Genomic DNA, 21,994 nt, shown 5'->3' with positions numbered 1-21,994 from the left:
CTGCAACTTCTGACATGATTATTTAAAACTTTCCAGTTTCTTCACCATGTAAGTACACTATTTAATTGTCTAGTAGCATTTACAGTTTCTTATCTAATTTTGCTTTTCTTTTGAAGTGACCTAGATATTCTGTTGTTTGCACTGAAAAATGAGATAGTAAATCCTCTTTATCTTACGGTACTAATAGCATCACAAAATTTAGAAGTGAGGTGGGTGTAGGTCTCTTCTGCCAAGTAACTGAACAAGAGAAAACAGCCTCAAGTTGCAGCAAGGAGGTTTAGATTGAGCATTTAAAAAAATTTCTTCACAGAAAGGATTATCAAACACTAGAATAGGCTGCCCAGGGAAGTGGCTGAGTCACTCAGTTTAAAAGACATGTAGATGTGGCGCTTAAGAACTTGATTTAGTGGTGGACTTGGCAGTGCTAGATTAACAGTTGGATGTGATCTTTAATTTCTTCCACAACCTGAACAATTCTATGATACTTAGCCAGTTTTAATTCCTAGTGCTGCAGGGGACATACACTTCCAACAGCCCCTTTTCTACTGTAGTCCTCACTCCCTTGCATTTTTAAAGCACTCTAAGTGCTGTTAGATAATTTAAAGAAAAAAGAGGAAATTTAGAACAAATTCTTGAGAGACTGGGTGTAAAAGTAAATACATCTGTACTGCTACAAATTTACAACTTAATACACATGGAGAAAGGAAAAAAGCAATTGTTCTTTTTACACATTATGCTCAAGTATATTCAAAGTCATGTTAGGATAAGGTACAGCTATGGCTGAGTGAAATGTTCCACTTAGTACGTCATCTATGTAATTTTTAAAAATTATGGATATTACAGAGCAGAACGCTTTGGTGCATAGTGTCTGCCAAATTAATTTAACTCTTCAATAAGCGTAAGTTTTAGTATTTTCATATAATTTGAGCCAGTTTTGGGTACTTCCTAAAGATATTTTTATTTAGATACATAAGAGTGAGCAGTAACAAATTATACTTCTAAGAAATGATGTCACTCATTACCACTTACTAGCAAATAATCATTTTTAGATCTCTCTAATACAGTAAGATTTTTCCTTTAAAGACAACGCACTGTCTCAGTTTCATTTAATAGCGTGTTGGAAGGGCTTAGAAGAGCTTGGCTGATAGCTTTTCCCATTCTATAAAGGGCAGTACAACAAAATCAAGAGCATATGTATGTCTTATGGTTTTGTTTTTTTTCCCCTCAGATTGAAGTCATGTGGATTGCTCTGGCTGGTTTGGGTTGTTTTGTTTTTTTTTTTTATCCTTCCACAAAAGCATAATAGAATAATTGGAACATGGTTTTGCCTGTAAGATACTTTAATATGCATATTGTAAGTACAGAGTAAGCAGCAGGCTTATGTATGTTTCAGCTTAGTAATTGGTGAGTATTAAGTCGTCATACTTCATTGTTAGTGATGGCCTCCGCTCTTCTTTGGAGGGAACAGTGTATATTCAATACCAAGAGCTATGACAAAAGCTGCAAATCCCCACTTGAGTCCTCTAGTAAAGACTTCTGTTACGGTGATGGGTTTTGCAAAGCCACCCATGTATCTCCAGGCTTCATTACTAGAAGGAAAAATGAAACCAAAAGAAGAAAACACGATCAGTGGAGCCACTGTGATAGACATTAACAGGCATATCTTTGTTCAGAAAAAAAGATAACGGTATTTCAACCAGATATAAATTGGGTCTGTAACCATTTCTATTATTAAAGTATCTTTTAAGTAATGATTGCCACAATAGAAGTTCTTTAACTCAAACCCTTTATGCATACAATTTCAGATACAAGTAACCACAAGTAACATAATTCTAGTTACTGAATTACTCTGAAACAAAATCAACCCTACCACATGCAGGAGATGGAGTAACTACAGAGGTTAGTTGCTGTGCTAGACAGTATCTAGCATAGTTAAAATCTAAAAGGGAAAGTTTTTCCAGCTGCAGAAAACTCTGAGTGTATAGGCACTGTGTTTTACAGTATGACACAAGATCAGAAAACCCTACTAAAACTGATTTTAAAAAAAAGCTGAAAATACTGTGTTTAGCTTATAAGCTACAAAATGCTTATAATGCTCATGCTGCTTTGCCTTACTGTTTTCAACCTACACTGCTATTGAAATGCTAGTCTCTGTTGTAACTGACTACACGTATGCGTGTAGTATAAGCAATGTGCTCTATAGACATGAACACAGTTTGTTTCTAAGGACTTAAGTCTTTAAGAGAACAAGAAAACCTAAACATCTGCACAGAAACAAGCAATAAAGTCAGAACCATCATTTCAGGAGAAGATACAGGTTTTTTGAACAAGGGAGTCAAATATTTATAAATAATATCCTTGTGCAGATGTTTTCTGTGACTTGGGATAAAGGCGTACTAGCACAGAGAAGTATCTTCTACATGCGAGTAAAAAGTACTTACTGATAAAGACTTAGGTCTTTATGTTAATGTCCATTTGTTACAAAGGTCATCCCCTGTTAAAAGAAACTTCATGTACCAAAAATGGAAGCCCTAAAAGGGGTTAGCTTCTCAAGACTTCGGCGCATAATACTATTAATGCAATCTTCGGCCAGATTACTGAATCCAGTAACTGGATACTCTAATTTCTCTTTTGTTAAGGAAGATTAAAATCATACTTGACCTATGGAACTGAAATATTACCCTATATAAAATCTGAAAAAGTTACAGAATCATAGGGATTGGAAGGGACCTCTGGAGATCATTTAGTGCAACCAACAATTCAGGAATAATCATTTTATGGTTTAGAAGTCTGACTTTGTTCCTTTTTTCAACTCCTCACACCACTGGCTTAGTCCCCTTCTTTTACCAGAGAAACACTTTTTTTTTTTTTTTTTTAAATCCGGGAGGGGCAACAAAAACTACACAAGCTTTTTTCAAGTTTGTTGTTTTGCAGCACTTTCTGAACTTGGAAGTGTATGCACTAAAAGTCAGTTTAATTTATACTGAATTTATGATATTAAACTATGTCCAGGAATAAGCCTATTGCTTGCTGAAAAAAACTTGTCTGAAGCAAATGGAAAAAAACCTGCTAACACTGCTTGCACTCCACAGAAATAGAAGCAAAAGAAATGTGACACAGGCCTGGAAAGCTCATTGGAAACCAATAATCCTAAGGACTCATATCTCAAATGATTCTTATAATTGCCAAAACTACGTTTTACTCTATCCTTACAGCATTAAACGGTTTCAAAGGAAGGAAAAAAGTGTTGTCAATCCCAAACCCCTCTGGAGGGTATAGCATGTAACAACTTCTTAGCAGATGATGTTTGCTCTTAGATTTTCTTGTGGTCACTTGAAGTAAAGCCTTTTCTAGGAAGGCTCCTGCGATAAGTTTGCTCATGCAGCTTTTCTCTTACAGAAGAACCGGACTACACAGTGTATGACATTACCAGTTTTATTCCTCAATATTAAAGGGTAGTTGAGCAAAGTCATTCATGATGAGGAAAAAATATGTTAAGGTCTGTTTTAATAGCTGCCTAACTCATCTAGAATTGGTCTAGCTAAAAAAGAAGAGATACTCATAGTAAAGTGGGACAAATTGAAAGGTAAAAATCTGATCTTTCATTATGTCATTACTTAGCAAAATTAAATGCAAGGTTGACTAGAATTCCACCTTCTATAGTAGTATATTTCTTCTTTTCAAAGAAAGGCCTCCTGTTGTGTATAAGGAATGCTATTTCTATGCAGAATGTCAACGGGAGGTCCATCAACTTCAGCAGGATCTAAGCACGCAATCTCCTTGTTGAGATGGGATAGGCTTACTTATGTGTGCAAGACCTACTATTACTTGTTTTGGTGGATGAGGTGTTGCTCATTCTGCCTGATCTGTATTATCATGAAACATCACAAAGTGCCTGCAAAACATAGAGACTGCTCAAGATGAGATATGGTGTGACTTCCACAGCAAACAGTAAATAAGACTTAACTAAAATTCTGGCTAATATGTTCTAGATGCATTTTCACTATTTTTACCAAAGAATAATCTGCAATGACAAGGTACAGTAGATAAAATGACACATGAAGATTATTTTTTAGGCTCTCACACTTACCGAGCCCACGGATCCCTAAGACCCCGCTTAGCTAGCCTTTCCTGGACCTTCTCCAGTGGAGTACCCTCTATCTTCCACTGCCTGTAGTCAGGGAGTTCTATTTTGCTGTGGCCGTGGCCGTGGCCATGGCCATGTTCACTTCCATGCCCCATACCTACAAGAAAAGATAGGAGGTTTTTTTACTTCTCAGAACTTATTTTCAGACACTTGCAAAAAAACCAGTACATTGTACAGGAAGAACAGGGAGATTACAAGAAGCATTCCAAAGCGCATATGATAACACAAGGCACCTTCTGCACTGTACACAGTACATTGTAGAACAAAGAGCTAACAGACTTCATTGCATTTCAGAAGTTGGTGGATTAAGCACAATGATACCTTTGCAGACCTAAGTGTTACTCTGTCGTAAATTACCACCATAAAGCAGCTGCCTAAGTTTTCTGTGCTAGAAAATAGTATCAGAAAAAAAATTGTGGTGTCTATAAATGCACTTTATCAACATTAGTGCCCAGCAAATTGCAGGCATTCCAGAGTATATAAAAAGCTCAGAGTTCAGTTTGGAAATGTCTAATTTAAGTATGGCAGAAAAACACGAGAAAAAAAAAAAGAAGCCTTGGCTCCTTAGCTCCTTTTACATTGCTTCCAATTCAAACACAACTGTGGGAATAAACAGGTACAGGACAGATGAATGGGTGAGTCAGTACACTTTACTAGTTACTTCATGAAGCTGGGAAATATATGCTTTTTTTTTAGATACACCTTTGAGAGAACTATGAAAATACTGATCACATTAAAAACAGTGAAGGTAGGTAGGAAGGTGAAAGTTTTCAGTAAGGTCATGAAGGATGGGGAGAAAATAACAACGGCTTTTAAGTCTGTTTTCATAAAGCACCCAAGACTTCTTTGAGCCAGGATTACCCATTTTAACACCTATCTGGTAGCAAAGAACAGATTTAATGTCCATAATTTTTAGAATTGACTGCAATGCAATAGCACCAAGATAACAGCTTCAAAGCTCTTGATGACCCCAAGGCCTGGAGGCAAGCAAAGAGGATCCTTCTGCAGAAGGAAACCTGAAGAAGAGCTCTAATGCGGTCATTACCTGAAAAGCTCCCCCCAAATTAAGCCCCAGTCTATACCCTTGCAATAAAACCCCGAGGCATCTCTTCTACCGATGTTTAGCTTTCTACTGGGGAGGGGTCTATGCGCACTCTGGCACCGGCGGGGAACTCTCCGCCGGGCCGGAAGGACGCCCCAAGAAGCGGGGAGGGGGGGATGGGGGGCAGCCCTCACAGCGCCGCGGCCCGCTAGCCCTGGCGGGGCGGGTGTTCGTCTAACGGCGCGCGGGGAGGGGCTACGGCGGCTGCGCCAGCCGTTCCAGCTCAGGGGCACAACCCGGGCAGCAGGTACTACTTGCGCCATGCCACCCCCCCCAAGCCCACGCTACAGACACTCCCAGCGTAAGCAGGGCTGCAGACAGGTCCCCGAGGCTGCCGGTGCCCGGTCCCGACCGCCCCCCCACCTCTCACCAACGGGCCCTCGGTACCTGCCCGCTCCGTGACCCTCTTCCAGGACGCAGCGGCCACCCGGAAGCGGAAGTTGGGGTGAGGACCGGGCGCTAGAGGAAGCGTAGCCAGCCACGGGGGTTCCGGGCAGCTTCCGTTCCGGTTCCTCTCGCTATCTTGGCGAAGGCGGCGGGGCCGTTGCTCACAGCACTCTCATCACTGCGGCTTGGCGAGGTAGGCCTCACACACAGCGTAACACGACCACCTCTGGAGGGGGAGCTGGCAGGGAAGAGGGGGTGGTGAGCAGGGAGTACAGAGGAGAAAGCCAATCAGAGCCGGGCTTGTTGGGGGCGGGAGCGGTCCAATGGGCGGATGCGTTATTGAGCTGCGGGGTTGGCAGTGGCTGGAGGTGGCGGCGGAGGAGAAGAGGGTGAGGGGGCGGCGGCAATAGTAGACGGTACCGGAGCCGTTCGGTGGTCGCGGCGGGCGGAGCTTGGGGCGGCGCCAGGGCCGGAACGGCAGCAAGGATTTCCCCTTTCCCTCCCCTGTTTTGGCTGCTTGGCCGTTGCCCGCCCGCCTTTGCCGGGTGCGCGAGCGGGGACGGAAGCCTGCAGGGTCTGCGCGTGCGGGGGCGCGAGCCGTAGTTCCCGCCATAGTCACCGCCGCTCAGCGGGCTGCCGGCGCCGCGCTCGGCCTCCCTTCCCGCTCCCCGCGGGCGGCGGCTCCCCGGGCACCGCAGAGGGGCGGGCGAGGGGGAGCGTCCCCGCGTCCGACGGTTATGTAAGCCCCGGGCCCGCGCGCCCCCGGCCCTGATCGCCAAGCGCTGCGGAGCGGCCGCGGGGCCCGGGGCAGTTGCCGCCTCGTTGCCTGCCCGCGGGGTTCACCTTGTCGGGGCGGATCCGAGGTGCTCGCAAGCCCGACAGGCACCGGGCGCAGGCTGCTGGCTTTCAGTGGATGTAGCTTAAAAGAGCATCGCTGTTTGTTTCTGTAGGAGGAGCGGGGAGACATCCTGAAACCCCGGCACTGCGCTGCAAGGTAAGTGAAAGTTGAGAGTTCTCTTGGCGGCCGCTTCCCGAGCGAGGTGGTTGCTTGGTTCCGCTGAGGACGCGGCTGCGAGGAGCCTAGCGTTTCGCGTGCTTTGGCGAAGGAATTGTGAAGTGCTGATTGCACGAGTCTCTGCATAATTGAATTATTTGTTATGTTCCTCAAGTTTGAGTACATCGTACCCTTCACCTGAAAAGAAGCCAGTAAAATTAACTACTCAGTGACTTCTAAAGGCTTAAGTCATTCTCCAGTTGTAGATGACACGATAATGCTGATTGTTTATAGCAGAATTCAAACTCTGCTATATTAATTTCTGATGCACTTAAGAATGAGAATAATAAACACTGCCTTATATCATCATGCTTGAAGAATTTTAGGACTGTAGTGCTTTTTTTCCCTCAGTATCCTGACTAAAGCTACTTGTAGGTTTCAGGTCGTTTTTAATAGGGATACTGGGAATGCATGAGAAGAGTTCCAGAAGGAATGTCATTATCATGTTATTAACAGTGAAACTGTTCTAAATAGAGTACCATCTGTTTAATCCAGACTGCCTCTGTCTGGTTTCAGCATTGAATGTTTTTCACTGTGAGATAAAGTCCGCAGCATTCAGAGCGGTCTCTTCTGCTCTGCAGAGGCAGCGTCAGGGTGAGAGGAGACACATTTGTTTTTCTGTAACATTTCTGTGGCATAATCACAGGGGGGCTCTTTTTTTGTGAGGTACCTGAAAAGTGAAGTTCTGTCAGATAGTTGTGAAGTATTTAATGTTTCTTATTGTGGCTGAAAGTTAATGGGTATGTGTGTGAAGTCTGGTGTTGCTGAAGAATGTTATTTTCCTCAGGAAAAAACTTTCAGTGATATATAGACATGTTAAGTACGAGGCACCTGGGGTTTATTTTTTGAAGGAAAAAAGTTCTGGATTAATTTCTGGTGGGGCTTTCTGTTTATTCCATTTTGTTTTCTTCACAGTGCTTGGAATCATGGATTCATTATTTATGCATGAAGCCCTAATTTACTGGTATCCCTCAGTCCATCAACATGAACATTCAATTCTGATCCCAGAACGTTGATTTTTGTATGACCTATTGTGGTGGAATGAATTTGTATTAGAGGAGTGTGCTTTGTAAGATGTGTCTTCAAAAATACACTATTGCTTTCAAGGTTTAACAGGGTTTTGGGTAGTTTCCCTCTACCCATAAACATAAAAACTCTTCATAGGAAAAGCTGTGTGCTGTTGATAGATTCACTCTGCCATAAGGTTGCTTCCTGTTTGCTTGGTAAATTTCTTTTTCTCTCACTATGGACCACACTCTTTCCATTCAAAATAAGATAGCAAATATGAGTGGTGTGATCTTTTGGGAATCTATGGAGCTTTTTGGAGCTCTGTATTCACCAAATAAGTGAGTCTGCATAATTTCAAGGGGGCTTGGAGTCTTGCTACAGCCTCTTTTGAGAAGGAAACTTCACCATATTTATAATGTCAGTATGAAGAGATTAATAGTATGTACAAGGAACTAACATAAGAGAAATTTTTGTCTTGTGTTAAAAATGCTGGATGCCCTTTAGGAAAGGGGAAGGTCATTGGCACTCCACGTACAAATAATTAGTACTTTTTTGGTTTATTTAGTTACTTTTTTTGGACTATACATAGTGGTGATAATTACTGAAAAGATTAAGTGTTCTACAATACAGATATGTTAGCATGTATTCAGCCATGCTAGCTATGATTTGCTGGGATTCCTGCTTATGTTGCTAGGTGAGAGGAATATGGTGGTGTTTTCTTGAATAGATTTCAGAAGCTCATGTTTCCAGAAATTTGTGTTGATATGTATTTTGGATTAATATATTGTGGTGCTATGTTACACGTACTGCTCTTCTCTTCATGTGCATATAATGTTCTCTCTAGCACTGAACTGTGAGTCGTATGCTCTTCATGGTTTTGTGGAGTAGGGGGCTGTGTGAGTGGCAGTGACTTGAAGTTTTGGGATGGGTTGTTTGTTTCTCAATATTTTAATACATATTCAAACTACTTAAATACAGCCTCTTTTTTTTTCTGTGAAATTGCATGATACTTTGTCTGGCTTTGTATTGGTAGGCATAAGTTATTGGAAGCCTTTTGCCATTTGAATAAAGTAGTCAATCCTGCTTTGGTTACAATACTGACAGAAAAGATACTTAGTTCACCTTGGTTTCTTTGGATTTTTTTTTTTTAAAGGCTGTGAAAAGTGGGGAAGCAAATGATCTCTTCAGGCAGCATGAGAGCGCTAAATGTCTTATGGAGAGTATGGCAGTCTCAAACCACTGTTTGACCTCACTCTTTGAGAAGTGATGTGCTGGAGGAGTAGTCTTAGTTCCTTTCTGGTTTCTTTTTGGCAACCCAAAGATCATTCTTCACAGGATCAGCTGTACTGGGCTAATCTGCTATTTGGTTTTAAAGCCTAAAGCCCTAGGATCCTGGTATGTAACAGGACTATTGCTTCAAGTTCTGTTTGTCTCCCACAGCTAAGCATTTGACAGCAGGTGCTTTATTGTTACACTCTTCTAGGCAAGCATATAGGGTTACTCCTTAGGTCATCTCTCAGAGTCTCTTAGTGGGCTTGATGTTTTGTATAGATTTATATCTCATGGATATACTTAATATTTAAAAACTTCTGAGCTCTTGTATATTTTTTTGCATATAGTATGTTTTCTGGCAGTAAGCACCATAATTCATGTATTTTGTGAATATCATTCCTCTGTTCTGTTTTGAACCTGTTATCTGAGAACTTCATATGATACTCCTTGTTTTCTGTACGAGGAGGGGCAGAACTGTTTGGCTCATTCCCAAGTAGTTTGACATGACTTCAGAATCTTGAAGGATCAGGGTAAAGTGTTCACTCAAACACTTGTATGTGCAGGAAAATGATTTTAGGATCCATTAATTTTCTTCATGGATGTTCCCTTATATTAAGATAGGGACTATTATCAGGAATGAAAGATGGAGACTTCCCCTGCTGCCTCTTGGTGAAGGACATCTCTGCCATAGGAATGATAGTGTAAGAAGTTCTGTGACTCTTGTCAGGAGAAATTGATCTGGACAGAGAAAGTGATCAGTAGTACAGGTGGACTTATTACTCAGTTGGTTATTTTCATTCCTAAATGGAATAGTTATGAGAAGTAATTCCTGACACACAATGCTGTTTTCGACAGTATTTCCTTTGCATTCCTTGTATTTGCTTGTGGTTGACAAGATTTCACGCAGGGTTGTGTTCAAGGGAACACTAATTTGAGTTGTGTAAATTGTTGATACACTTTGTGTAGGGCTGTAAAGGTAACTATAGAATAGACATTATGACATAAGTTTCAGGTGTTGGGTATTATTGAAATGACATGTTATTTACTGAGCCTTTCTTTTGTCATCTTTGGCAGAGGTAGAGTATCTTAAAAAATGAAATTGCAGGGTGGTTGAGGTTGAAAGGGACCTCTTGGTGATTACGTAGATCAACCTCTTTGCTCAAAGCAGGGGCAACTAGTGTAGGTTCCTCAGAATGCTGTCTGGTTGGTTTTTGAGTATTTCCAAAGAGACTCCACAACCTCTTTGCCTAACTTGTTCCAGCATTTAAACATCCTCATGCTGAATAAGTGTTTTTTCTGATGTTTGAGTGGAATTTCTTATATTTTGATCTGTGTCCACATAGGCACAAATGGTTTTCTTGAGAGTAAGAAAGTATTCTGAGTTTGTGCTTTTGTCATTAACTGTAGGCAAAATATCAAGCCAGTAGACCTTTTCTCTCTGCACCTTTGCTTGGATTATTCATGCTTCTAAATAATTTAATTTTTCTTTCTTTATTTTTAACTTTAATCACAGAACAGATTTATGGGGGTGACACAATTGTTCTGTTTCATACAGAGTTCTGACTTTAGTTTCAAAACTTGAAATATAAAATCAAGATGCAGAGGGGGCATTTCTGGTGAAGTAAAATATAGTTACCTAGTAAAACCCCACTATAAACTAATTTTCTATTGCCAGCAGTACCTCAGAGAAGAGGACATATAAGCCTTTATCAAGGCTGGGTAAAATAGTACGCAGTTTGCAAACTGTTCCAACGTGTGTTGAAAAAAAAATATTTGTATTGTAAGGAAGATTGTGTGGCCATTAGTCATTCTTCTGTTAGCATTACATTTTTCTGTCAAATATAATGATTTTGGGCATAGGCTTTTTGTATTGTTTTCCTTAGAGCCAAAACCAATAGAAACGGTGTGTTACAGACGTTGATTGTGTGACATTTATGTTCATTTATAGTGTTTTAAGAACAATATGTTATGTGGTCATAGAACATTTGTCTAACACATCACAAAACTATTTTTAAAATAATCAGCATGTTTTAATACGCTGCCCCGTAGAATAATTTGGATCTCATGTATCCTGATGAAGGATTAGGCTGAACTCCACAGCAGTGTTACTCTGTCACCGTGAGAACCTTCTATTCTGAAATTGTTTCTCATACTATGTAGTCTATTTGAAAATGCTCCTGGGAATAAAATTCATTTAGGGTTATCTGCTTCAGTAGATACTTTATTAGTAATCACAGTTCAGGTGACTTGTAACTTTTTTGGTCTTTCCTTGATTGTTTTCTGTTCTTCAGGGAGTCCAGGTGGCTCCTTTTGCCGGCTGCCCATGTTAGATCTGCAACCTTGACCTCCTGGTGTGATTCTGTAGAGAATACGGATTTTGTGGTTCAAATGTATTAACTTCCTTTTGCATGGAAATAAGAGAGCTGGAGACATTTGGAAGGAGGTCCCACTACGGTAGTGAAATAAAATGTCAGGTGAATAACTACTGCAAAGTGGTAAACTTCCTTCCCCACACACTCAGTACTGAGTATCATTACTTGGAAAATGCTGGGTTCTGTGACCCTGTAATGCTGTTCAGCACAGGACCTGATGCAGATGGTTGGATCAGTTCAAACCTGTTAAAACACACTTCAGGGAGTGTATTCTTTCTCCAGATTTTGTGACTTTGTTTGTGGGGTTTTCTTTTTGTTTTTTCTTAAGGACAAAGTACCTGTACAATATAAAATGAGATGTTAAGTTATACATGTGTTTGGCCTACAGTGAATTTTGCAGTGTAGAAATGCAAAATCCATGTTCTTGTGTGTATTCTCCATAATTTAGCTATGTTAGTTAGTTAGTATGGTTTTATTTGACTTACTCTGATTCTTTAGAAAACCAAACTGTTTAGGTCTTCTGCATGAGTGTCTGTATTATGTGTGGTTCACAAAATCTTTAAATAGCTATACATTACTGTGCCTCTGAATTTTATTTAAGTAAATGCACGACATGAACATTTGTGCAGACTGTATGACTGTAGTTTGCTGATTCATACAGGTACTTCTGGGATATATATTTTTTTTTCTATTTCCATTGCCTGTGCTTGGTGGTTTATGAATCTTAAAACGTAATTGTATTTAGGGTATTCCTCCCCATTCCTTCTGGGAATTATTCCACATCTATCTGAAAGATAACAAGACAGTTTAAAAGAATGATACTATTTTTTGTGGCCATTCAGCTGAAAAGATACTGGGTTGAGAGATAATGAAGTGAAATCTGAAAAACTTGGTTGTGTTTTTCTCCTTCCCAGCTTCAGTTTTTCCCTTTTTACTCAGAGAGAGGTTGGTTATTTCTGAGAATTTTGATGTCTGTTTCGTCTCTCCATCTCATCTTATTTTCTACTGTGTCCTTTCTGGCTCCTTTAGGTTTGAGAATATCTTGAGCTTTAGGAGGGGCTGGAGAACAGCTCATCTACATGCCTGCCTCTGTTCTAAAATAGAGACCACAAGGTAGAAAACTCGATTTAGAGAAAATTCTGAAGAAGCTCATAGTAGTTTTTCAAGCAAATTTCCTAAATACCCTGAGCACAAGATTTTTGAGACGTGGGCAGCATGTAGCAGATTTTGGTTTACAAATAGCTTAAGTTACTTTGTCTCTGTAAAGTTAACTATAATGTTTCTTGCATATGAAAACAAATTAACTTGAAATTACTGGGTTTTAATATCTTTTTTTAAAACATGAATTTTGTGAAGATGTTACTTACATCTTATGACCAATGTGTCCCTGGTATAAGCTACACAGGTAGTTCCACCATCTGCTTTAGGTAATGTGGTAGCAACATCATGACGGCTGAACACAGGACGGTCAATAACCTTCTAGCTGAGACATATTTCAAAAGGTAGGAGGCTTCTATGTAAGTTTAGTTATGGAGGGGGTGGAGTGAGCAATTTATCAAGCACCCTAGTGTATGCCATCGGAGTAGGGCAAAGAAGAAAAATCTAAATTTTGAACTTTGAGTTTTGATATATCTTTATTCCAAGTTAGGGGCATGCTGTTATGAAAATATCTTTGCTGCTTCTGCAAATTCACATGTGGTTAAAATAGTAATTTTAAAGTTCCCTACTTAAAATGGTTGGTGTACTTGTCTTTAGTATCCGCATGCGACTTAAAGTGATTTCACATATTTCATTAAGTTATGGTAGCCCCCCCTCTAAATTTTGGAGGTGAAAATTCTTCGTGCTTCTGGCACAATTGAAGTCAGTCCGAAGTTTTATATTTACTTCTGTGGAATTAGAGTGTAAATATCCAACTGCTGTTGTAATCGTGTTGTTTTGCTAAAATATGTCAAACTGAACTCAGTAGACAAAACAGACACTTGTGTTTGTAGTTAGAACTCAGTCTTGATAGTACAAGTCTTTCTGTACTACAGGGATAATACAGGGGAATGTTAATATGTTTGAAACTCTTAATATTTTAGTTACAGCAGTGGGTTGGACAGATGGTTGGTTAAAGTCCATTTACTTTAGTGAAATTACACAAGAAGTGCTTGAGGAGATTAAGTAATAATAGTGTGCCCTTTTACATAGAAATGTAAGGCATGCTGTTGAAGGATTCATCTTAGCAAAAGCTCATATTTCTCTGGGTAACAGTGGAGAACTTTCCATTGCCTTTTTTTTTAAGATGTTCAGTTGAGCCGGAACAGCACAGAGACGTGAGCTAAATATGGACACAGAGGAGAGTGAGGGGGGGTTTAGATGTTGAATGGAAAAATGACTTGTTCCTTATGTTCATGGATGGTCGGGTTTTTTAAGCTGCTTATTTCTGGTTCTTAGTATAGAGCAGGCCTTAGACAAAATTGCTGAGCTTCTAAAACTGCTTCTAGATTGTTAATTGTGTGTATCAAAATCTATTTGATAATTATGTAACTGAAAAAACATAATTCCCTAGAGTCTCTAATGTAGCACCTGTGCAGTAGTTTAAAACAATATCAACCTTAAGTTTCTGGAAGTTACTCATACCTATTTATGGTATTTTCTTGGGAAGGTCGCAGAATTAGGTGCTGGTTTTGTCAGACTTAATGTGAGCCATTCTAATAGCTTAATTCGTGTTGTGAACCGCAGTAGATTGCAGTGCAAATCATGCTATGTCAGAGTAGCAAGAGTTTTATGAAAATCCCTTCAACAGTTAAGTGTTACCTGTGGAAATACACATAGCTCCTGTGCTGGAGGCAAGTTGAATGAAAGTTGGAAATAGATACCTGAAATACTGAAGTAATTTAAACTAAGCATTCATAAGTGGTATTTCTGTGCTGTTTATTTTCATAGGTGTTCTGTGATAGCAACCCTTCCTTTAAGTCGTAACCATCACATGTGTTTTGTGATTCTCTAGTGAGCAGGATGGCTAGTAGCACATTAACTACAACCTTTCCTGTTTGCTTAGGTCTTGCGCCTGCCAAGGCTTGTTTCGTATACTGTGACTCTTCAACTTTGTCTTCACCCAGGTTACTGTAAACATCAGGTGAGTTTGAGAAGTCTCTGTTTATCTGTGGAATAAGAGAACTTCCTAGCTTTCTTTTTGTTTGTTTGGGGGAGAAGTAAAGAACAAGACTTTGTTTCTCCTCACTGTAATCAGTTTAGAACTTGAGATAGAAAATAATTTTTCATAATAATTTTCCTTGAATATTTGCACAGTTTGTCCGGCTGCTAACTGGAATGTGAACAGTTTAGGCACGGAGTGTCTGAGTGTCCAAAGGGCCCGTTGAAGAAATAACTGAGATGCACTTTTGCTTGTCCAGGTGTTGAATGGACTCAGAATATAGATTGTAGTCCTTGAAGATGCATAGTAGTCCTAGTCAGATTACCACTACCATCACAAAATGTACCTCTTCTGCATCAGTGGTGAAAATATGCATGCAGTCATTCTTTGTGTGTACAGAAATGAGACTTTATTGGATTCTTAGAGTCACTTCAGCCATAGAAAAATATTTTTGAGGCATCTGGGTGTTTAAGTCAATTGACAGCTGCAGCATACACAGATATCCTGTGTTCAGTGCACTGAACTCATTGATAAGACAACATACTTTGATTTTTTGCTCTCTCCATATAGATTAAATCCTTTCAGTTAGTTAACTGCTATAAACCATAGCAGACCTTTAACTTTTACAGTCTACGTGACTGAACTAAAATTACTGCACTAATTTTCCTTTTTAATTGAAGTTTAAATACGAACATTGTAACCCATTCTATGACTCCTATATCTAGCTTTTAACTTGGCAAGTTAACCTGAATTTAAATTCTGGATTTTTTTTTAATAGTTGGAGATGCTCAAATATATTCCATATTAATGTTTGTATATTACCTTTGGTTGTAATTGTACCCAGTTGTTTTCTAGCTACTTCAGTATTTAAGTTGATTACAACTCATGATGCTAAAGCAGAAAAATAAATGTGCGACTTCACGTTTGTTGTGCACAAAGTGCTAATGTTGTTAAGGTCTGTGGATGGATTCCAGAGTGAGTTAAGGGTCAGTGGCCAATGGTAATTGGCATTGATGTTGCTGAAATTATGTAATCAAGTATTGTGCTAATGGTCACAGGGCGGTTTGTTGTGTGTGTCCGTCCTTTACTTTATTTGGCAGCAGATAATTAACTAAATGTTCAAAGGTTGGTTTTTATTTTCTCTGTGCACTTTCTCTCAGACGTACAGGTATCAGTCTGTGCTAAAGACAGAACACCCGGCTTGATGAAAGAAAGTAGAAGAAAGTTCAAGGAAACTGAAGTAAAGAGGAGGGGGCCTTTAGATGCTGGTTTTGTCTAATAAATTCAGTTTTACTGTATGCTGTAGAAAACTTCAAAATATTATGTTATTCAGTGCAAGAATAGGGGAGCTATGCTTTTTTTTTTTTGTGCCAGCTACTAGGAAAGAGTTTATTCAGCACTGCTGCTTGTGTATTTACTAAAACTTTTTATCACTTTACCACATTTGGTTGGTGGAGATGTATGTAACGGTCAACTGCTCTTATCTACTGATGTTGCTTCCATGATTGTAACCTACCAGAAAGTGCATTTGATAGCTTATTTTGATAATTTTTTTTGGTCTTATGTGAAAGAGGAGGTAACAAATCTTAAATGGACATTATCATTCTAATTAGGAAATCTTAATCACCATTTAAAGATATTTCAACTTTGTTTAGTTTTGAGGTATTTCAAATTCATATTCCAGTTGGTCAGTTTTGACAGATAAAACATTTTTCTTCCATGTACTAGCGTTACACAAAATTCCATTAATAGTGATTTTATTGCAATTTCTATAACACTGAGGGCACTCTGCTTTAGTTATGTGTATTGACTTTGAATAGGTTATGATGATTATCTTTGTCCCTCTGAGTGCAGACTTTATAGCTTTCTGGGATGTGTGATCTTGCTATAAATAAATTCTGCGTGTTTATGTATCTGCATTGCATCTATGGAAAATTGAAAAGGTTTTTATTAGCATGTACTTTCTTATTGCAGGAGAATGTTTGAAGTTATAATCTTACTTCTTGGTTTTAATTATTCAAATGAAACAGATAGAACAGATTAGGATCAAAATTGTTAAAATATGATTACAAAGGTCTTTCAATGTGCCAATTGAATAGCAGATAAGGCAAAAAGCATGATGATTCTGCCCTCCTGCCCCTTCCCCCTTCCAAAGTATGAAACTCCTGCTGCTATTGAAGCCTCAAAAAGAAAAGAAATAATTATTATGTAATCATCTTAACTTGCAAATCTGTTCATAATTGCAAGGACCAGGGTGTGAGGTCTGGATTTGTATTTTGTTCAGAACAGTCTTCTCATATGCTGAAGTAGTCACATGTGAACTGTGTGGGTTTGTTTTGATTTGTTGGATTCCCTTCCTCTTGTTTTAGTGTGGAGGGAGTAATGGAATTTATTTATACATAGTCAATTTTACAATCATCTGGGTTTTCAAGTGTATTTTCCTGCACTCAAAGAACAGCAGAAATCCTTACTGTGAACTCAGTGTTCTAAAATCCAGCCATTTCTACATAACCTCACCTGTGCACATTTTGTTTCTAATACTAAATAGTTTACCTGCTAAGAAAACTGTGTTTCAATTGAAGTCATCGAGCTGGTATCTGTGGAAGAGTGAATTTTTTTTCCCCTTTATTTTTAAATTTTTTATGATGATCTATAGCTTAGATAAATCAACCATATGTTTTATGCATCCTGTTAGACAAGACTTCTCAAAATGTTTTTCATTTAAGTTACTTGTGCTGGGTTTCCATTATATTCCTGCAGAGGTTATATGTAAAGTTTTGATCCCCCCAAAAAAGGCCTTAAGTTTCAGATTTTAAAAAAAACCAAACCGCAAAACCCAATCAAACAATAACTTAGTGTTCCTCACTAAAAATATGTATAAGAATTAACCACTTCCCCCTAAAATATTAACTAGTCCTTCCTCGTGACTGCTCAGTCTCTGTTCTGTTCTAATATTGGTTTAACAGTAGAAGAATAATGACTGTGTAAACAGTATGCATTGTATTTAACTATTCAGCAGTGAAGATTTAATTATTAAACTCATACCAAGACAAAAGGGGAAACTGGTGTAGTTGTTGCACTATTTTACCTTTACTAATGCTTTAATTCTTACACAGTTACTTCACAGAAATAGCATATGTTTCCATGTGACAGGCCACAGAATGCCAATTATGATAAACTGAGTTTCATAATTTCAAGATTGCTTCTAACATGAGTAAAAAGGGTGGTGCTTTTTTAAAAGCACTGTTTCTTTGCCTTCTTTCTGATATGGGGAGAGTCCAACATTTTCTGGCTTTGGAGGAATCCTAATGAAGCTAGCAGGGCTGGTCATGAGCATCGATTTTTATAGAACTGTCACCTTAATCAATTTGGTCAACTATGTGGATAGTTGATGTTAAGGTAGCTCTTAATGGATTGTGTTGTTACAAAATTAAGATGGGCAAGAACATTGTGTGGAAATACTGACTTGTATGGTCTATCTAATCTCAATATAAAATTGCAGCCTTAGCCTTTTTCTTCTTGTTTTTTGAGGTTGTTCTTTGTTTTTCTTAAAACACTTTTCTAATTTTCGGAAAAGAAGTGTGAGGTTGAAAATGATTGACACTGAAATAGTCATGACATGGAAGAAGGCAAGTTGTTTCCTGTAAAGTAACAATTAGAAGTAGTGAAGGCAGTTACAATCTGAGCAGTTTTGACTGAAAATTTGAGCAGATCTTATGTTTCTGGATTCTAAATGATACTCTGCTTTGCCTGTGAATAGCAGGCAGCCTCTGTGTATGGCTGAAGTCCTCTTCATGTTTTGTGTGCAGGGCTCAACTGCCTCGTGTATTCCATTAGGTCAAGCAGAAGAAATCTGTGCTGTTCTGAAGTTGTGTCTTCTTGATGAGTAGTGGTGAGATCAGAGATGTTTCATGTAGCTATATTTGTTACTCGGTTTGCTTTTTAAAGTCTGGGAGATAGTATTGGAAAAGCAAGACAAGAATATCAACCAGAATTAATTTTATCCTTGAAACCCGTGTATCTTAAATGTGAATGATGCATCGGAGTTGTGCGTATGAAGCTTACGGCATCGCGCAGTAAAGGAATATCCACTAATGCTTGTGGACATTTAACTCTGGTGTTTTTGAAATTTATGTTGGAACTTTGTATTTTTAGTGTATCATTAAAAAAACCAATCAGTAATAGAACATAATTTTAGCTAAAATTGAAGTAAATTCAGATAAATTTGAAGGTACCCCTCATTTAAGAGTTTGTGGATGTGTAAGTAAATGTATGGATCAGGGGTGGGGGAATATTACCTCAGATTCATTTACTGACACACTACTTCCTGGAGCTGAAGGCTTTACCATCTGGAAGGTGGAAAGAGTAGAATGAGGAATTTCATTACTTTCAGCAGAGGATACTTTGGGTTAGATCTCTTTGGGAATATTTAGGCTAGGTACATTAATGAATATATAACAAGTTCCAGTTTGTGTGAATTACAGTGAGAAATCAGTATTTATACTTTATTGGTCTGAAATTGATAGAGGATGACTGTTCTTAATGGAGTAATATAACAGACATTTATTTTTGTCAAGTGAGGATTTTATAGCTCAAAAATAGGAATTTGCTTGGAATCCACATCTTTTTCAGCATAACATTTGCAGTCTTATTCCAGAATATGCATTAGGTGCTTTATAGTGGTGGGTTTTTCTTGATTTTGTTTTGTTTCAGGGTTGAATTTTGGTTTGGTTTTGTTCCCAGAAAAACGCTCATCCTGTTAATCTTCAGTCCCTGCCACTGCATGTCCCTTAACTGTGGTTTTGCAAGTGTTAGTTTGCTGTTAGGGGGGCTTTTTCTCCTTCCCCCCCCCCCCCCCCGGCTCCATTTTTACTGCACATTTCATATCTTTAGTTAAGTCTTCCTAGATTTAATTTACTTCATGAGCCAAAACCGTGAACCAAGGAGGTGTTTGGGAGAGGTAGGGTTACACAGAAAGTAATTTGCATGGAAATGTTTTCATAAGTAAAGAAATTAGAGTTGTGGACATACTAGCATAGAAGAGTTATTTTATGTGAACTGATGCACAGGGAGGACGAGCCTGTATTGTTTAGCGTAGGATGGGTTATCACACAAGATCCTTACAAGAGAATGTTTTAGATTTAGTGTAGGATGACTACGTGGAGTTGTTTCTAAGGAAACGCGCTGAGAGAATAAGGTAACATTTCTATGGCAAACCTACGTGTGTGTGTGTATATATATATATATATGTACGTCGAGTCTTTATAATAGAAAAATTACCATGCATTTTGCTCTACTTAAGGCAGCTTAATTTATTATGTTATTGCTTCTCAAATAAGGAAGTACTTCAGATACAGAAGATAAATGTTTCCTTCCACATTCTTGATCATCTTTACTCTTTTCTCCTTCATTCATGGAATGAAGTCCTAAGACAGGGATTTAGCTACAAATTTACAATTGTGTTTATTCAGGTTCCTAGACTCTCTGAGACAAATGGGACTTAAATTTTCCCCTGGAGTTACCTGACTTCTGTAGCTTTCTACAACTGCTCTGTGCACTGCAGTGAAAACATCAGCTTTTAAATTTATTTTTAAACTCTGATTGAAAATACAACACTCAAAATATACACTTTATAACAAACTGCCATAACTGATTGTTTTGCAGATACGAAATTGCTGAAGACAGTTTTTCATCCTAGTAATTCTAGAAAGGTTTGACAGCTGAGCTTTCTGGAGCTTGAAAAGGCACACGGAAGATAATGTAGGGCTTAAAGTGACTTAGAGGAAGCCTTTTGGAACAGATGGGCTGTGTCTTTACCCCTTTTTTGGCAGCAGCTGAAATTGATGCAACCTTTTTGATAGGAAATGGAGCTCACCGTGCAAGTATGGTACCATGAAAATTTGCAGGTGTATTGTCAGTCATCTTTGCCTTCACTGTGGTAAGGCTTTCTCCTATAATTTTCACATGTTTTCCTCGTTGCTGGTATCTAAAAGGAAAGTTTTTAGCCTGATTATTGCTAGTGAGTCAGAATGGGCAAGGAAGAAATGTCTTATCTGAGCTTATTTGCATGACTAAGGCTTGTCTAATAAGGCTGGCAACCTAAATCCCACATATAGAATATGTCAGCATTTATATTTTAAAGTTGGAATGTGTGTCTGCTTAAGCTTGCAATTAAATTACCTAAGAACTGGAGTTGGAAGTGGGCTCTCTTTCTATTAAAGAGAATGCTTGAGCTGACAATTTAAATTAATTATTGTCCAGAGGTTTTATTTCTTTCTGCCTTTGTCAGTTCTGTACCTTGTAGAAGTTTCTGTTTCATTGTGCTGTGGAGGTCTATGGCCAAGAGAGTTCTGGCAGGATGCTTGTACCTGTTTCTATCACCAAATTGCAGTTGTAATTCTGATTTGTTGAGGGCAATAGTTTGGTTTTTTAACATTTTTTTTCTGTCCTTATCAACATGTCAGCCTATAGAAGTGTTTATTAAATAGAAGTGTAATAGAAAAAATATTTATGTAGAGGGAGAGAAGGAAATCACAATTGTTTCTGTGATATGTTTATTAGAAGACTGTGCATGAGACATGTACTTTTAAATTAGCATAAGTGATCTGTGAAAAGTAAGCATTCCCAAGACTGGTCTTATTTTCTCTTGGGATCAGATTAGCCTAAGTGTCAATCCATTTTCCAGTGTGTGGAAATCAAACCATCCTATGGCTGTTCACTATAGTCTAGCATGTAACGACAGTAGCCGGGTAAAGCTACTACCCCTGTATACTGACCAATCAAGGATTCTCCTACAAGTTTTTCATTAAGCATATCAATTAAGTGCTAGCTTATGCAATCATAAAGTTTTTTCCTTTGTTCTTCTTGCTTTACAAAAGAAGTAATTATGTAAAACAGGTGTTATATTTATCTAAAATCTCTTCCTATTGCCCTCATATATTATGATAATGACTCCTACTCTTACAGTGTGAGAAACAGTATACTGTTAGCAGTCTAACATTTCTACCTTCCTACATTTTAATGTTTTATTTTGTATTCCTCTGTTACAAAAAACCCTACCTTCTCTACCACTTAATTCCGTGTGCTTCTAAGACAGAGTTCTTTTTGTTTAAATTTTTAAAATTACTCTCATCTCCTGGTTAGATGTTTTTTGCAGTCTGTGTCATTTAATACACTTCTTTCCATGTTCAGTAATGGATTACAGTTATGAGAGGAATGCATGTGTAACTTTAAAGAACAATTCTGTTCTTCTAGACCTACTGTCAGCCAGTTCTCTTGCATGAGTGGCACTGGAAAGAGATCATGCAGCTTGAAGACTTGTTCTTGTTGAGACAGTCCAGGTTTTAATTGCAAAATACTTGTGAAGTAAGTAGCTTTTGAAGTAAAAATATATGGAATTGTTTTTCAATATGGAGCTGGGACTCCATTCATTATATATATCATGATATCTTATATATAATGGAAAAGAAAACTCCAAACTCATTCTTGAGTGTGTCTTCTGTTTATGTAACCT

The 21,994-nt window shown here is 38.5% G+C and overlaps 1 protein-coding gene across 3 annotated transcripts; it reads right to left on the bottom strand.

Annotated features, from left to right (window-relative positions):
• Positions 1-1,319: 1,319 nt before the first annotated feature.
• On the bottom strand, positions 1,320-5,776 carry NDUFB3 (NADH:ubiquinone oxidoreductase subunit B3). 3 transcript variants are annotated; one of them, XM_084265169.1, is made up of 3 exons: positions 5,637-5,776; positions 4,091-4,244; positions 1,320-1,589 (listed from the first exon to the last, which is right to left on the bottom strand). In XM_084265169.1, exons 2-3 carry the CDS (start codon positions 4,240-4,242, stop codon positions 1,433-1,435), a joined length of 309 nt encoding a protein of 102 aa, XP_084121295.1. In that variant the 5' UTR covers positions 4,243-4,244; positions 5,637-5,776; the 3' UTR covers positions 1,320-1,432. The 3 variants fall into 3 exon arrangements, with proteins under 3 accessions (XP_084121295.1, XP_084121294.1, XP_084121296.1); XM_084265168.1 differs by having other exon boundaries at positions 5,613-5,672; XM_084265170.1 differs by having other exon boundaries at positions 5,620-5,640.
• Positions 5,777-21,994: the final 16,218 nt, after the last annotated feature.

This window comes from Gallinula chloropus (genome assembly GCF_964237585.1).
Source record: "Gallinula chloropus genome assembly, chromosome: 5".
Classification (NCBI taxonomy): Eukaryota; Metazoa; Chordata; class Aves; order Gruiformes; family Rallidae; genus Gallinula; species Gallinula chloropus.
Note: the sequence above shows the minus strand (reverse complement) of the source record. Positions and strands in the feature narration are given on the sequence as shown.

What these genes read in the sequence shown, in the direction of transcription:
- NDUFB3 (XM_084265169.1), bottom strand. Translation starts at nt 4,242, where the DNA reads ATGGGGCATGGAAGTGAACATGGCCATGGCCACGGCCACGGCCACAGC. An exon ending in CTTAGGGATCCGTGGGCTCG is followed by an intron (nt 1,590 to 4,090) that starts GTAAGTGTGAGA and finishes TTTTCCTTCTAG; the next exon opens with TAATGAAGCCTGGAGATACA.